The 17,215-nt window shown below is 39.3% G+C and overlaps 1 protein-coding gene and 1 pseudogene across 5 annotated transcripts in view; one reads left to right on the top strand and one right to left on the bottom strand.

Moving 5' to 3' along the window:
* Window positions 1-17,215, top strand: part of ITGB3BP (integrin subunit beta 3 binding protein) — a 160,723-nt gene that overhangs the window by 46,747 nt on the left and 96,761 nt on the right. For all 5 annotated transcript variants that reach the window (XM_059045228.2, XM_067006772.1, XM_067006765.1 and 2 more), the window contains one exon: window positions 12,690-12,759. In XM_059045228.2, the coding sequence (XP_058901211.1) occupies window positions 12,690-12,759 (70 nt within the window). The remainder of the gene's footprint in view (window positions 1-12,689; window positions 12,760-17,215) is intronic.
* On the bottom strand, window positions 3,730-5,210 carry LOC131745045 (keratin, type II cytoskeletal 8 pseudogene; annotated as a pseudogene).

The following is a 17,215-nucleotide window of genomic DNA, read 5'->3' on the forward strand; positions in this document are numbered from 1 at the left end:
TGTGCACTGTTGCTTTCATTAGCGTTGTTTTTCTAAGAAATATGTTTTTTAAGACAGGCAGTTTTTTTTTTTTTTGGCTGTGTTGGGTTTTCATTGCTGCACGCAGGCTTTCTCTAGTTGCAGTGAGTGGGGGCTACTCTTCGTTGCGGTGCACGGGCCTCTCATTGCAGTGGCTTCTCCTGTTGCAGAGCACAGGCTCCAGGCGCATGGGCTTCAGTAGTTGCAGCATGTAGGCTTCAGTAGTTTTGGCATGAGGGCTCAGTAATTGTGGCTCCCAGGCTCTAGAGCACAGGCTCAGTAATTGTGGCACACGGGCTTAGTTGCTCCACAGTATGTGGGATCTTCCCGGACCAGGGCTCAAACCCGTGTCCCCTGCATTGGCAGGTGGATTCTTAACCACTGCACCACCAGAGAAGCCTAGAGAGACAGATTTTAATAGACTTATTTCCTGAAAGTTTTCTAAAATCATAAATAAAATATTATTACTCTTTTTCCCTTTCATCTTTTATTAAAAAAACTCTTAACCATATTCATTTATTCTGTTTGGAATTTAAGGATACCAACAAATCAAATAATGAAAAGTTAATAAACAAGAGAGGTGACTAGTACTTTAGCAAAATTTCTAAACCACAGGTTTTTCTCCTTTTGGTATTAAAGACTATTTTGAGATAACAATTTAGTTATGACATAAGTTTTTTGAGAGAAAGCATAATGTCCAAAGTAACAATGAAGGAAATTATTGTTAATCAGTTTCTGAACCAATTCCCTCAATGAAACTGTAAATACCAGAGAATAGAAAATAATACTATAAATAATCTTTTCCTCTAGTAACAGGCACAAATAAGAGTAATGGAATAAAAATTAAATGAAGGAAGAAATGTAAACCAGCATTGGATAGTCTGCTCCAGATAATATATTAGTATTTCTTAATATGTTAATGAATTACATTTAAATTTTAAAGAAATTGCCTTCATGTTATCTGTGTATTTGGTTTCATCTGGAAGTATTGGATCCTCCTGCAGTATTATCTAGAACTATACTGTCCAATATATGTACATGTTGAGCATTTGGAATGTGACTCAGATGAATTGAAATGTGCTATAAGTGAAAAATACACACCAGATATTAAAAACTTAATGTGAAAAACAATATGAATTACCTCATTAATAATTTATATTGATTATGTGTTAAAGTTAGAATATTTTGGGTATATTGGGTTAAATCAAATATTCAAATTTATTTCACTGTTTTTCCTTTTTTAAAAAATTTTGCTAGTAGAAGATTTTAAATTACATAAGTAGCTCACATTACATTTCTTTTGGAGAGTATGAGCTAGTTTTTCATGGTACATTGTATCAAACAATTTTTTAGAAAAATATTGAGTAAATAATAGTTCCTGTGCCAGTTGTTGAACAAATGGAACTACGTTAAAGTGTGTAGTGCGAGGAGGGCGTCAATGTTTATACATTATAAAAAGTGGTTTCTCCTGTTTTTCACTAGTAGTAAAGAGTTTGGATTATTTATTCATTTGCTTGTTTCAATAAACATTTATCAAAGGCCAGTGTATGTAAGACACTGATATTCTTTTTTTTTTTTTTTTTTTTTCGGTATGCGGGCCTCTCACTGCTGTGGCCTCTCCCGTTGCGGAGCACAGGCTCCGGACGCACAGGCTCAGTGGCCATGGCTCACGGGCCCAGCTGCTCCGCGGCATGTGGGATCTTCGCAGACTGGGGCATGAACCCGTGTCCCCTGCATCGGCAGGCAGATTCTCAACCACTGTGCCACCAGGGAAGCCCGACACTGATATTCTTTAACTATGCTAATGTGTCCTCAAATACTCATTCATCAAATATGTTTAACATATGTTGTGCACACAGCACTATAAAGTACTGTAGAACAAAAAACTATAAATGGTTAGCTCATGAAACAGTTGTCCACTTGACCACTAATAAGTGCAAACATCATGTTCTACTATAAAACCGAATTTACATTTCAACCCAGCATACATTTGAGGGATTATAACTTAATTACATTTGTATTTCCATTTGTGCTTCTGTCAACTTGTTAAAGTTTAGCTAAGCAATGGCATTAGGTAACTACATAGTATTTTAAATGGATATAATTTGTTTATTTCTTTTATTAATATCTAAAATAAATACCTTAATGAATGAAATATTTAGTAGGCACCGAAGATCTTAACAAGAATTTACTAAATCAATATGCATTTTTAACTTGAAGTATAGTTGATTTACAATATTGTGTTAGTTTCAAGTATACAGCATAGTGATTCAGTATTTTTACAGATTATATTCCATTATAGTTTATTAAAAGATAATGGGTGTCATTCCCTATGCTATACAGTATATCCTCATGCTTGTCTATCTTATATATAATTGTCTGTATCTATTAATCCTATACCCTAATTTGTCCCTCCCTTTTTCCCTTTCCCCTTTGGTACCCACAAGTTTGTTTGCTGTATCTGTGCATCTGTTTCTGTTTTGCATATACATTCATTTGTATTGTATTTTTTAGATTCAACTTATAAGTGATACCATACAGTATTTGAAATATTTTCATAGGCACTAAAGATCTTTCCAAGAATTTACTAAATCAATATGCATTTAAACAGTCGGGTACTTTTACCCCTAAAATCGTATTTATTTTACTGTGATATCCTGAGGAACTCACTATTTTCTAGATATTAGTATCAACAATCCCTTGTTGTTAACTCTGAGACAAAAAAATAGGGTTGAAATAATGCAAGCTGGAAACTTTAATATATTTTTGATTTAAAAATATATATATATGTATATATTTTTTTAAGGAACCAGTTGGTTGCTGTCGTGAAATCCCTTTTTATTTTTTAAACATCTTTATTGGAGTATAATTGCTTTACATTGTTGTGTTAGTTTCTGCTGTATATAGTGAATCAGCTATACGTATACATATATCCCCATATGCCCTCCCTCTTGTGTCTCCCTCCCACCCTCCCTATCCCACCCCACTAGGTGGTCACAAAGCACTGAGCTGATCTCCCTGTGCTATGTGGCTGCTTCCCACTAGCTGTCCGTTTTACATTTGGTAGTGTATATATGTCCATGCCACTCTCTTACTTTGTCCCAGCTTACCCTTCCCCCTCCCCATGTCCTCAAGTCCATTTTCTACGTCTGCATCTTTATTCCTGTCCTGCCCCTAGATTCGTTAGAACCTTTTCTTTTTTTTTAGGTTCCATATATATGTGTTAACATACTATATTTGTTTTTCTTTCTGACTTACTTCACTGTATGACAGACTCTAGGTCCATCCACCCCACTACAAATAACTCAATTTTGTTTCTTTTTATGGCTGAGTAATATTCCATTGTGTATATGTGCCACATCTTCTTTATCCATTCATCTGTCAATGGACACTTAGCTTGCTTCCATGTCCTAGCTATTGTAAATAGTGCTGCAATATACATTGTGGTACATGACTCTTTTGTGTGTGTGTGTGTGTGTGTGTGTGTGTGTGTGTTGGCAGAGCCAGCTGAAGCTTTACTGTGAAAAAGACACTTGGATTGGCTTTTAGTTGGGGGCGTGAGCAAGAGAGGGAGCCCCAGGCAGTTGACTTTCCCTGGGGTGGGCTAAGGATGGGGCTGAGCCTCAGGTCTCTGGTTCTGACACTCCCCCACACAACTCCTTCTTGCAGGAGCATGTGAGTGGGGAGGCTGGGAGGGATCGCAGGAGCCTTTCACTTGGTCAGGACGTCAGAGGACTCAGACACCAGCTTCCCATCATTGGTCTCAATCTTCACAACCACAGTCTTGGAACTGGTATGGCTGAAGGAGCCAGAGCCCCCTCCAGAGCCCAAGCTGGACTGGTAGGAGCTCAGGCTGTAGTTGAGGCCAGGGGTCCTGAAGGCTGAGGTCAGCCCACCTGAATACCCACTGGTGGTCTTGGCGTGGATACTCATGTTCTGCATCCCAGACTCCAGCCAGCTCTCCTTGCCCTCCAACAGCTTGCGGTAGGTGGCAATCTGCACGTCCAGGGCCAGCTTGATGTTCCTCAGCTCCTGGTACTCATGCAGCTGCTGTGCCATGTCCTGCATGGTGGTTCTCAGAGCAGCCTCCAGCTCAACCAAGTTGGCCTGAGCATCCTTGATGGCCAGCTCACCACACTGCTCAGCATCAGCAATGACAGCCTCCAGGGAAGCCCTCTGGCCTCTGAGGCCCTCAATCTCAGCCTGGAGTCTGTTGATGTTACGGTTCATCTCAGAAATCTCTGTCTTCATGTGATGGAGGTCATCCCCGTGCTTCCCAGCCAATGTATGCAGCTCCTCGTACTTGATCTGGTTCATGGTCTCAGCCTCGGCCCGGCTGCTGTTGGTGATCTCCTCATACTGGGTCTTGACCTCGGCGATGATGCTGTCCAGGTCCAGAGGGCAGCTGTTGTCCATGGACAGGACCACGGAGGTGTCAAGAAATCTGCGACTGCATCTCACGGATCTCCTCTTCATACAGTTGCCTGTAGAAGTTGATCTATTCAGTCAGCCCTTCCACGTGGGACTCCAGCTCTACCTTGTTCATGTAAGCTTCATAACCACATCCTTCTTGATGATGACAAATTCATTCACCATGTCTGTGCACTTTTGGATCTCTTCCTCGTACTTGGTCTTGAAGTTCTCCACCAGCCCCTTCATGTTGCCAAGCTCCACCTCCAGCTTCAGCTTCTCCTGGGCCACGGTTTCCACCTGATGCCAGAGGTTGTTGATGTAGCTTTCAAACATGTTTTCTGTGTTGCACTGGGCTGTCTTCTGCTGCTGCAGGAGGTTCCATTTGGTCTCCAAAATCTTATTCTGCTGCTCCAGGTGTTGCACCTTGTCGACAAAGGAGGCAGATTTGTTGTTGAAGGTCTTGATCTGCTCCTTCTCATAGGTGCGCACGGCCTAGATGTTGGGGTCCACCTCCAGCCTGAGGGTGCTCAGCAGGCTCTGGTTCAGTGTGACAGCTGTGATGTCCCCCAAACCCAGGGCACCTCCATAACCTCGAGCCAGTCTCATGCTGGTGCCCAGGCCGACCCAGAAGTTGCTGCTGCTGCCCACCCAGGAGAAGGCCAAGGAGCCGATGTGGGCGCCAACCCACTGGTATAGGAGTGGCTGCTGAAGGACCGGGGGCTGGAGGTGGACACCTTGTAGGACTTCTGGGTCACCCTGATGGACATGGTGGAGGCTGGAGAGGAGGTGAGGAGGCCGAAGCAGACAGAGACTTGAGGAGTTGAAAGCTGCTTCTCCCATGACTCTATTTGAATTATGGTTTTCTCTGAGTATATGCCCAGTAGTAGGATTGCTGGGTCATATGGTAGTTCTATTTTTAGTTTTTTAAGGAACCTCCATACTGTTCATCATAGTGACTGTATCAATTTACATTCCTACCAACAGTGCAAGAGGGTTCCCTTTTCTCCACACACTCTTCAGCATTTATTGTTTGTAGATTTTTTGATGACAGCCATTCTGACTGGTGTGAGGTGATACCTCATTGTAGTTTTAATTTGCATTTCTCTAATGATTAGTGATGTTGAGGATCCTTTCATGTGTTTGTTGGCAATCTGATATCTTCTTTGGAGAAATGTCTATTTAGGTCTTTTGCCCATTTTTGGATTGGGTTGTTTGTTTTTTTGATATTGAGCTGCATGAGCTGCTTGTATATTTTGGAGATTAATCCTTTTTCAGTTGCTTCATTTGCAAATATTTTCTCCCATTCTGAGGGTTGTCTTTTCATCTTGTTTATGGTTTCCTTTGCTATGCAAAAGCTTTTAAGTTTCATTAGGTCCCATTTGTGTATTTTTGTTTTTATTTCCATTTCTCTAGGAGGTGGGTCAAATAGGATGTTGCTGTGATTTATGTCATAGAGTGTTCTGCCTATGTTTTCCTCTAAGAGTTTTATATTGTCTGGCCTTACATTTAGGTCTTTAATCCATTTTGAGTTTATTTTTGTGTATGGTGTTAGGGAGTGTTCTAATTTCATTCTTTTACGTGTAGCTGTCCAGTTTTCCCAACATCACTGATTGAAGAGGCTGTCTTTTCTCCATTGTATATTCTTGCCTCCTTTATCAAAGATAAGGTGACCATGTGTGTGTGGGTTTATGTCTGGGCTTTCTATCCTGTTCCATTGATCTATATTTCTGTTTTTGTGCCAGTAACATACTGTCTTGATTACTGTAGTTTTGTAGTATAGTCTGAAGTCCGGGAGCCTGATTCCTCCAGCTTTGTTTTTCTTTCTCAAGATTGCCTTGGCTATTTGGGGTCTTTTGTGTTTCCATACAAATTGTGAAATTTTTTATTCTAGTTCTGTGAAAAATGCTGTTGGTAGTTTCATAGGGATTGCATTGAAACTGTAGATTGCTTTGGGTAGTATAGTCATTTTCACAATGTTGATTCTTCCAATCAAGTGGTATATCTCTTCATCTGTTTGTATCGTCTTTAACTTCTTTCATCAGTGTCTTACAGTTTTCTGAGTATAGGTCTTTTGCCTCCTTAGGTAGGTTTATTCCTAGGTATTTTATTCTTTTTGTTGCAATGGTAAATAGGAGTGTTTCCTTAATTTCTCCTTCAGATTTTTCATCATTAGTGTATAGGAATGCAAGAGATTTCTGTGCACTAATTTTGTATCCTGCTCCTTTACCAAATTCATTGATTAGCTCTAGTAGTTTTCTGGTAGCATCTTTAGGATTCTCCATATATAGTATCATGTCATCTGCAAACAGTGACAGTTTTACTTCTTCCTTTCCAATTTGGATTCCTTTTATTTCTTTTTCTTCTCTGATTGCTGTAGCTAAAACTTCCAAAACTGTGTTGAATAATAGTGGTAACATTGGGCAACCTTGTCTTGTTCCTGATCTTAGTGGAAATGGTTTCAGTTTTACACCACTGAGAACAATGTTGGCCGTGGGTTTGTCATATATGGCCTTTATTATGTTGAGGAAAGTTCCCTCTGTGCTTACTTTCTGGAGAGTTTTTATCATAAATGGGTGTTGAATTTTGTCAAAAGCTTTTTCTGTATCTATTGAGGTTATCATATGGTTTTTATCCTTCAATTTGTTAATGTTGTGTATCACACTGATTGATTGGCATATATTGAAGAATCCTTGCATTCCTGGGATAAACCCCACTTGATCATGGTGTATGATCCTTTTAATGTGCTGTTGGATTCTCTTTGCTAGTATTTTGTTGAGGATTTTTGCATCCATGTTCATCAGTGATATTGGCCTGTAGTTTTCTTTGTTTGTGACATCTTTGTCTGGTTTTGGTATCAGGGTGATGGTAGCCTTGTAGAATGAGTTTGGGAGTGTTCCTCCCTTTGCTATATTTTGGAAGAGTTTGAGAAGGATGGGTGTTAGCTCTTCTCTAAATGTTTGATAGAATTTGCCTGTGAAGCCATCTGGTCCTGGGCTTTCGTTTGTTGGAAGATTTTTAATCACAGTTTCAATTTCAGTGATAGTGACTGGTCTGTTTATACTTTCTTTTTCTTCCTGATGCAGTCTCTGAAGGTTGTGCTTTTGAAAGAATTTGTCCATTTCTTCCAGGTCATCCCTTTTATTGGCATATAGTTGCTTGTAGTAATCGCTCATGATCCTTTGTATTTCTGCAGTGTCAGTTGTTACTTCTCCTTTTTCTTTTCTAATTCTTTTGATTTGAATCTTTGCCGTTTTCTTTTTGATGAGTCTGGCTAATGGTTTATCAATTTTGTTTATCTTCTCAAAGAACCAGCTTTTAGTTTTATTGATCTTTGCTCTTGTTTCCTTCATTTTTTTTTCATTTATTTCAGATCTGATTGTTATGATTTCTTTCCTTCTTCTAACTTTGGGGTTTTATTGTTCTTGTTTCTCTCATTGCTTTAGGTGTAAGGTTGTATTGTTTATTTGAGATTTTTCGTATTTCTTGAGGGAGGATCGTGCTGCTCTAAACTTCCCTCGTAGAACTGCTTTTTCTGCATCCCATAGGTTTTGGGTCATTGTGTTTTCATTGTCAGTTGTTTCTAGGTTTGTTTTTTTTTTTAGAACTTCATGGTTTTTTTAAACTCTTTTAAAAATTTTATTTTATTTATTTTAGGCAGTGTTGGGTCTTCGTTGCTGCATGTGGGCTTTCTCTGGTTGTGGCAAGCAGGGTCTATTCTTCGTTGTGGTGTATGGGCTTCTCACTGTGGTGGCTTCTCGTTGCAGAGCACAGGCTCTAGGTGCAAAAGCTTCAGTAGCTGTGGCTCATGGGCTCAGTAGTTGTGGCTCACGGGCTCTAGAGCACAGGCTCAGTAGCTGTGGCACACAGGCTTAGTTGCTCCATGGCATGTGGGATCTTCCCGGACTGGGGCTTGAACCATGTCCCCTGCATTGGCAGGTGGATTCTTAACCACTGTGCCACCAGGGAAGCCCTGTTTCTTGGTATTTTTTTATTTCCTTTTTGATTTCTTCAGTGATCTCTTGGTTATTTAGTAACATATTGTTTAGCCTCAATGTGTTTGTATTTCTTTTTTTTTTTTTTTTGCCGTACGCGGGCCACTCACTGTTGTGGCCTCTCCCATTGCAGAGCACAGGCTCCGGACGCGGGCTCAGTGTCCATGGCTCATGGGCCCAGCCTCTCCATGGCATGTGGGATCTTCCCAGACCGGGGCACGAACCTGTGTCCCCCGCATCGGCAGGCAGATTCTCAACCACTGCGCCACCAGGGAAGCCCTGTGTTTGTATGTTTTACAGTTTTTTTCCTGTACTTGATATCTAGTCTCATAGCATTGTGGTCGGAAAAGATACTTGATATGATTTCAGTTTTCTTAAATTTACCAAGGCTTGATTTGTGACCCAAGATATCAGCTATCTTGGAGAATGTTCCATGAGCACTTGAGAAGAAATTGTATTCTGTTGATTTTGGATGGAATGTCCTATAAATATAAATAAAGTTCATCTTGTTTACTGTGTCAGTTAAAGCTTGTGTTTCCTTATTTATTTTCATTTTGGATGATATGTCCATTGGTGAAAGTGGGGTGTTAAAGTCCCCTAGTATGATTGTGTTACTGTCGATTTCCCCTCCTATGGCTGTTAGCATTTGCCTTGGGTATTGAGGTGCTCCTATGTTGGGTGCATAAATATTTACAATTGTTATATCTTCTTCTTGGATTGATCCCTTGATCATTATGTAGTGTCCTTCTTTGTCTCTGGTAATAGTCTTTATTTTAAAGTCTATTTTGTCTGATATGAGAATTGCTACTCCAGCTTTCTTTTGATTTCCATTTGCATGGAATATCTTTTTCCATTCCCTCACTTTCAGTCTGTATGTGTCCCTAGGTCTGAAGTGGGTCTCTTCTAGACAGCATGTATACAGGTCTTGTTTTTGTATCCATTCAGCCAGTCTGTGTCTTTTGGTTGGAGCATTTAATCCATATACATTTATGGTAATTATCAATAAGTATGTTCCTATTACCATTTTCTTAATTGTTTTGGGTTTGTTATTGTAGGTCTTTTCCTTCTATTGTGTTTCCTGCCTAGAGAAGTTCTTTTAGCATTTGTTGTAAAGCTGGTTTGCTGGTGCTGAATTCTCTTAGCTTTTGCTTGTCTGTAAAGTTTTAATTTCTCCATCAAATCTGAGATCCTTGTTGGGTAGAGTAATCTTGGTTGTAGGTTTTCCCTTCCATCACTTTAAATATGTCCTGCCACTCCCTTCTGGCTTGTAGAGTTTCTGCTGGAGGATCCGCTGTTAACCTTATGGGGATTCCCTTGTATATTATTTGTTGCTTTTCCTTTGCTGCTTTTAATAGTTTTTCTTTGTATTTAATTTTTGATAGCTTGATTAATAGGTGTCTTGGTGTGTTTCTCCTTGGATTTATCCTGTATGGGACTCTCTGTGCTTCGTGGACTTGATTATTTCGTTTCCCATATTAGGGAATTTTCAACTATAATCTCTTCAAGTATTTTCTCAGTCCCTTTCTTTTTCTCTTCTTCTTCTGGGACCCCTAGAATTCGAATGTTGATGCATTTAATGTTGTCCCAGAGGTCTCTGACACCATCCTCAATTCTTTTCATTTTTTTTTCTTTATTCTGCTCTGCAGTAATTATTTCCACTATTTTATCTTTCAGGTCACTTATCCATTCTTCTGCCTCAGTTATTCTGCTATTGATTCCTTCTAGAGAATTTTTAATTTCATTTATTGTTTTGTTCATCATTGTTTGTTTGCTCTTTAGTTCTTCTAGGTCCTTGTTAAAAGTTTCTTGTATTTTCTCCATTCTATTTCCAAGATTTTAGATCATCTTTACTATCATTCCTCTGGATTCTTTTTCAGGCAGACTGCCTATTTCCTCTTCATTTGTTTGGTCTGGTGGGTTTTTACCTTGCTCCTTCATATGCTGTGTATTTATTTCTCTGTCTTCTCATTTTGCTTAACTTACTGTGTTTGGGGTCTCCTTTTTGCAGGCTTCAGGTTCTTAGTTCCCATTGTTTTTGGTGTCTGTCCCCAGTGGGTAAGGTTGGTTCAGTGGGTTGTGTAGGCTTCCTGGTGGAGGGGAGTGGTACCTGTGTTCTGGTGGATGAGGCTGGATCTTATCTTTCTGGTGAGCAGGACTGCATCCAGTGGTATGTTTTAGGGTATCTGTGAACTTATTATGAGTTTAGGCAGCCTCTCTGCTAATGGGTGGGGTTGTGTTCCTGTCTTGCTAGTTGTTTGACATGGGGTGTCCAACACTGGAGTTTGCCGGTCGTTGAGTGGAGCTGGGTGTTAGTGTTGAGTTGGAGATCTCTGGGAGAGCTCTCGCCGATTGATATTATATGTGTTTGGGAGGTCTCTGGTGGTCCAATGTCCTGAACTCAGCTCTCCCACCTCAGGGCTCAGGCCTGACAACTGGCCAGAGCACCAAGACCCTGTCAGCTACATGGCTCATAAGAAAAGGGATAAAAAAGAGAAATAAGAAAAAATAAAATTTTTAATAAAATAAAATAAAGTTATTAAAATTAAATTTTTTAAAAATTATTAAAATAAAGAAGGTAATAAAAAAAAGAGCAGCAAAACCAATAAACAGATCCACCAAAGATAACAAGTGCTAAAAACTAAGATAAACATAAAAAACAGAAACTAGTCAGTCACATACAGCAAACCCCAAGTCTGTAGTTGCTCCCAAAGTCCACCGCCTCAATTTTGGGATGATTTGTTGTCTATTCAAGTATTCCACAGATGCAGGGTACATCAAGTTGATTGTGGAGATTTAATCCACTGCTCCTGAGGCTGCACAGAGAAATTTCCCTTTCTCTTCTATGTTCACACAGCTCCTAGGGTTCAGCTTTGGATTTGGCCCTGCCTCTGCATGTATGTTACCCTCTGGCATCTGTTCTTCACCCAGAAAGGAGTGGGTTAAAGGAGCAGCTGATTTGGGGGCTCTGGCTCACTTAGCCTGTGGGGAGGGAGGGGTACAGAATGTGGGGTGAGCCTGCGGTGGCAGAGGCCTGCATGACGCTGCAACAGCCCGAGGCATGCCGTGTGTTCTGGAGAAGTTGTTCCTGGATCACGGGACGCTGGCAGTGGTGGGCTGCACAGGCTTCCCAGGACATGGGTGTGGATATTGACCTGTGCTTGCACACAGGATTCTTGGTGACTGCAGCAGCAGCGTTAGTGTTTCATGCCTGTCCCTGGTGTCTGGGCTGATAGCCGTGACCTGCACCCATCTCTGAAGTTCATTTAGTCAGTGCTCTGAATCTCCTCTCCTCATGCACCCTGAAACAATGGTCTTTTGACTCTTAGGCAGTTTTAGACTTTTCCTGGACTCCCGGCTAGCTGTGGTGCACTAGCCCCCTTCAGGCTGTGTTCACACAGCTAACCCCAGTCCTCTCCCTGGGATCTGACCTCTGAAGCTGAAACTGAAGCTCCCAGCCCCCACCCACCCTGGCATCCGGGTGAGCAGACAAGCCTCTCGGGCTGGTGAGTGCTGGTCAACACTGATCCTCTGTGCAGGAGTCTCTCTGCTTTGCTCTCTGCACCCCTGTTGCTGTGCTCTCCTCTGTGGCTCTGAAGCTTACCCCTGCCATGCCCCATCTCCGCCAGTGAAGGGGCTTCCTAGTTTGTGGAAACTTTTCCTCCTTCACAGCTCCCTCCCAGAGGTGCAGGTCCTGTCCCTATTCTTTTGTCTCTGTTTTTTCTTTTTTCTTTTGCCCTACCCAGGCACGTGGGGAATTTCTTGAGGTCTTCTGCCAGCATTCAGTAGGTGTTCTGTAGGAGTTGTTCCACATGTAGATGTATTTCTGATGTATTTGTGGGTAGGAAGATGATCTCCATGTCTTACTCCTCCACCATCTTGAAGGTCCCTCCTCATTAAAATATTTGATGAAAAACGAATGTATTTTAAACTAATTATATTATCAAAGTGGGTTTATCTACTTTTTCTTTTTAATATACCAAGCCCCAATGGAAATTTTATTCAAAAGATTATTTCTTCTATATAATGTAATCATGAATAAAAAATTAGGAGACTGGTAAATTTTTTTTTAAAAAGCTACCTATTGAAAAGTTATCCACAATAGTGAAAAAATTTTCCCATAGGAAATTTCAGGATACTTTTTCTTTACCTACTCTTCTTCCATTTGTCTACCCTTTTATTTTCTATTGAAAAGTTGGTGATTTAAATTTATTTAAAATTTGACAGTTTTTGCCTTAACTTTACATTCATTTTATTGCACACATATAGGAAAGAGGAAAAACTGGAATCACCTCAGTATAACTGAAAGAAAGGAATCTACTACACAAGAGAATGATGAGTAAGTTTGTTGTTGCTGAAACAATATACTCGTGTGTCTTAAAAAAAAAAGGTCATATTTGTTAAAGTGATGATTTAAGATAAATCATTTCTTTGCAGAAATGAATAGTTTATACCTGAGTAGAAGTATTTTTTCTTAAAGAAGTAAAATATTTATAATGTGTTTTGCCGTGTTCATATGATGGTGATATATGATACCTTTATTTTAATACTCATTTAGTCCAGTTTCCCCAGCCTATGCATAAGAGACTAGCTTAGGGTAAAACTAAGGGAAACACCCTCTTTGGATTTACATGGATGGACAAGTAATACATTGTCTTGGAACATAATTACTGGTTCAAGAGCTAGGAACCCAGTGAAGCCAGCAGAGTAAGGAATCTAGAGGAACCTAGAAGGCTTATCGGCTATCAATCATTTTCATATTGGCCTGTCAAGGGTGCCTTGAATGAAGTGATTATGTGTAAAAAGCTACTGCCTATGTATTCTGCGAAGAATATTTATATCTATCCACTGAGGCTGGAAAAATTGAAATAAGCAGAACATGTGGTTAAAGTTTTAAAGTACTTCATATGTTCAGCTCATTTACCTTTCCAGCTGTATCTTCTGTGTGCCATACAATATGATGGATGGGTAAAAAATGAGGAAAATGAAACACCTACCCATTGGGAGCTTATGGTCTCATGTTGTAAGTTAATATATCTACTGTAACTTAGAAATGGGTTATGGGTTATGTTTCAAAATGTTATTTATTTATTTATTTAAATTGAAGTATAGTTAATTTACAGTGTTGTGTTAGTTTCAGGTGTACAGCAAAGCAATTCAGTTTTATATACATATATATGTGTGTGTGTGTGTGTATATATATATATATATGTTATTACAACCTATAGGTTATTACAAGATATTGAATATAGGTCCCTGTGCTATACAGTAGGTCCTTGTTGTTTATCTATTTTATACTGAGTAATGTGAATCTGTTAATCCCAAACTGCTAATTTATCCCTCCCTTTCCACCACTTTTCCCTTGGTAACCATAAGTTTGTTTTCTGTGTCTGTGAGTCTGTTTCTGTTTTGTAAGCAAGTTCGTTTGTATCATGTTTTTTTAGATTCCACATATAAGTGATATCATATATGATATTTGTATTTCTCTGTCTGACTTACTTTACTTAGTATCATCTCTAGGTCCTTTCATGGTGCTGCAAATGGCATTATTTCATTCTTTTTATGGCTGAGTAATATCCCACTGTGTATATATATATATCACACCTTGTTTATCCATTCATCTGTCGATGGACATTTAGGTTGCTTCGGTGTCTTGGCTATTGTAAATAGCACTGCAATGAACATTGGGGCGCATGTATCCTTTCAAGCCATGTTTTTCTCTGGATATATGCCCAGGAATGGGATTGCTAGATCATATGGTAGCTCTATTTTTAGTTTTTTAAGGAACCTCCATACTGTTCTCCATAGCAGCTGTACCACTTCACATTCCCACCAACAGTGTAGGAAGGTTCCCTTTTCTCCACACCCTCTCCAGCATTTATTATTTGTAGACTTTCTGATGATGGCCATTCTGACCAGTGTGAGGTGATTTCTCATTGTAGTTTTGATGTGCATTTCTCTAGTAATTGGCGATGTTGAGCATCTTTTCATGTGTCTCTTCATCATCTGTATGTTTTCTTTGGAGAAATGTCTATTTAGGTCTTCTGCCCGTTTTTTGATTGGGTTGTTTGTTTTTTTGTTATTGAGCCACATGAGCTCTTTGCAAATTTTGGAGACTAATCCCTTGTTGGTCTCATTGTTTGCAAACATTTTCTCCCATTCTGTGGGTTGTCTTTTTGTATTGCTTATGGTTTACTTTGCTGTGCAAAAGCTTTTAGGTTTAATTAGGTCCCATTTGTTTATTTCAGTTTTTATTTCCATTATGCTTGGAGTCAGCTCAAAAAAGATATTGCTGCAATTTATGTCAAAGAGTGTTCTGCCTGTGTTTTCCTTTGTGAGTTTTATAGTATCCAGTCTTACATTTAGATCTTTAATGCATTTTATTTTTGTATATGGTGTTAGAGAATGTCCTAATTTCATCTTTTTACATGTAGCTGTTCAGTTTTCTCATCACTACTCATTGAAGAGACTGTCTTTTCTCCATTGTATATTCTTGCCTCCTTTGTTGTAGATTAATTGATCATAAATGTGTGGGTTTACTTCTGGTCTCTCCTGTTTCATTGATCTATGTGTCTGTTTTTGTGCCAGTACTATACTGTTTTGATGACTGTAGCTTTGCAGTATAGCCTGAAGTCAGGGAGCCTGATTCCTCCAGCTCCATTCTTTCTCAGGATTGTTTTGGCTCTTCAGGGTCTTTTGTGTTTCCATACAAATTTTTTAATTACTTGTTCTAGTTCTGTGAAAAATGCTATTGGTAATTTGATAGGGATTGCTCTGAATCTGTAGATTTCCTTGGGTAATATGGTCATTTTAGCAATATTGAGTCTTCCAGTCCAGGTGTACGGTGTTTCTGTTTGTGTTATCTTCAGTTTCTTTCATCAGGATCTTATTGTTCTTGGAATACAGGTCTTTTTCCTCCTTTGGTAGGTTTATTCCTAGGTATTTTATTCTGTTGGATATGCTGGTAAATGGGATTGTTTAATTTCTGTATATTAATTTTGTATCCTGCAACTTTACCAATTTATTGATGAGCTCTAGTAGTTTTATGGTGGCATCTTTAGGATTTTCTAGGTATAGTATCATATCATCTGCAAACAGTGACAGTTTTACTTCATTTCCAAGTTGGATTAATTTTATTTGTTTGTCTTCTTTGATTGCTGTGGCTAGGACTTCCAAAACTACGTTGAATAAAAGTGGCAAGAGAGGGCATCCTTGTCTTGTTCCTCATCTTAGAGGAAATGCTTCCAGCATTTCACTGTTGAGTATGATATTAGCTGTGGGTTTGTCATATATGGCCTGTATTATGTTGAGGTATATTCCCTCTATGCCCACTTTCTGGAGAGTTTTTATCATAAATGGATGTTGAATTTTATCAAAAGCTTTTTCTGCATCTGTTGAGATGATCACATGCTTTTTATTATTCATTTGTTAATGTGGTGTTTCACGTTGATTGATTTGCTGATATTGAAAAATCCTTGCATCCCTGGGATAAATTCCACTTGATCATGATGTATGATCCTTTTAATGTATCATTGGATTTGGTTTGCTCATATTTTGTTGAAGATTTTTACATGTGTGTATTGGCATGCAATTTTCTTTTTTGTGATATGTTTGTCTGCTTTTGGTATCAGAGTTACATTGACTTCATAGAATGAGTTCAGAAGTATTCCTTCCTCTGCAATTTTTTGAATGGTTTCAAAAGGGTCAGTTTTAACTCTTGTCCAGATGTTTGGTAGAATTTGCCTGTGAAGCCATCTGATCCTGGACTTCTGTTTTTTGGTAGTTTTTAAATTACTGTTTCAATTTCAGTCATTGTGATTAGTCTGTTCATATTTTCTATTTCTTTCTGGTTCAGTCTTGGGTCTGAGTGTTTTTTAAATCATTTGAGTGAACCTTAGAATGCATTTTCCATACAAATTGTGTTGTTATTTGTGGTTATAACCTCAAGTCAGGGCTGCAAGTCTATTATTTTCATAATGGAGGTGAAGTATAGTATTAATCAGTAGTAGTCTAGATAAAAAGATATGGAGAGTGCCACTTAGAGTACAGTGGGGACAAAGGGAAGAGTTTTCTCAAAGAGGTCTCCTTCTTTGACAGCTTCATCTATCACCTGTACCCCTTTATCTGTTTTTATATCTGCTTTCCATAGCCATACTCCCCCCAGTTCCAAATATTTTCATGTGCCCTATCCCACAGATATTTTTGTTGTTAATTACCATTCCTCCTTCCTCTAACTAAAGTTCAATTTCCGTGGTGAAACCAATCTCAACTAGATATTAAGTGAGAAGCATTATTTTTTTTGTTGTTTAATTCATTTAATATATTTTAAAAGAGACAGTAGGGGCTTCCCTGGTGGCGCAATGGTTGAGAGTCTGCCTGCTGATGCAGGGGACACGGGTTCGTGCCCCGGCCCAGGAGGATCCCACATGCCACGGAGCGTGTAGGCCTGTGAGCCATGGCTGCTGAGCCTGCGCGTCTGGAGCCTGTGCTCCACAAAGGGAGAGGCCACAACAGTGAGAGGCCTGTGCACCGCAAAAAAAAAAAGAGAGAGAGAGACAGATGTACATAATAAAAACTCAAACTGTACAAAGGGATATATAGAAAGCAAGTGGCAAGTAACAATTTTTGAATCACATATAATCTTGTATTTGAAAGCAATTACCTGTTAAACCAAATTAATCTCTGATAGAGTTGTATGAAGTATAACAAACTTAGAAATAAAAGTAGACAGGCAATGAGAAAATATTTTTGGACAGTAATGATACCATGTAAGCAAACCAGACTGACCTGTTGCT

The sequence above is a fragment of the Kogia breviceps genome, chromosome 1 (assembly GCF_026419965.1).
Source record: "Kogia breviceps isolate mKogBre1 chromosome 1, mKogBre1 haplotype 1, whole genome shotgun sequence".
NCBI classification, from domain to species: domain Eukaryota; kingdom Metazoa; phylum Chordata; class Mammalia; order Artiodactyla; family Physeteridae; genus Kogia; species Kogia breviceps.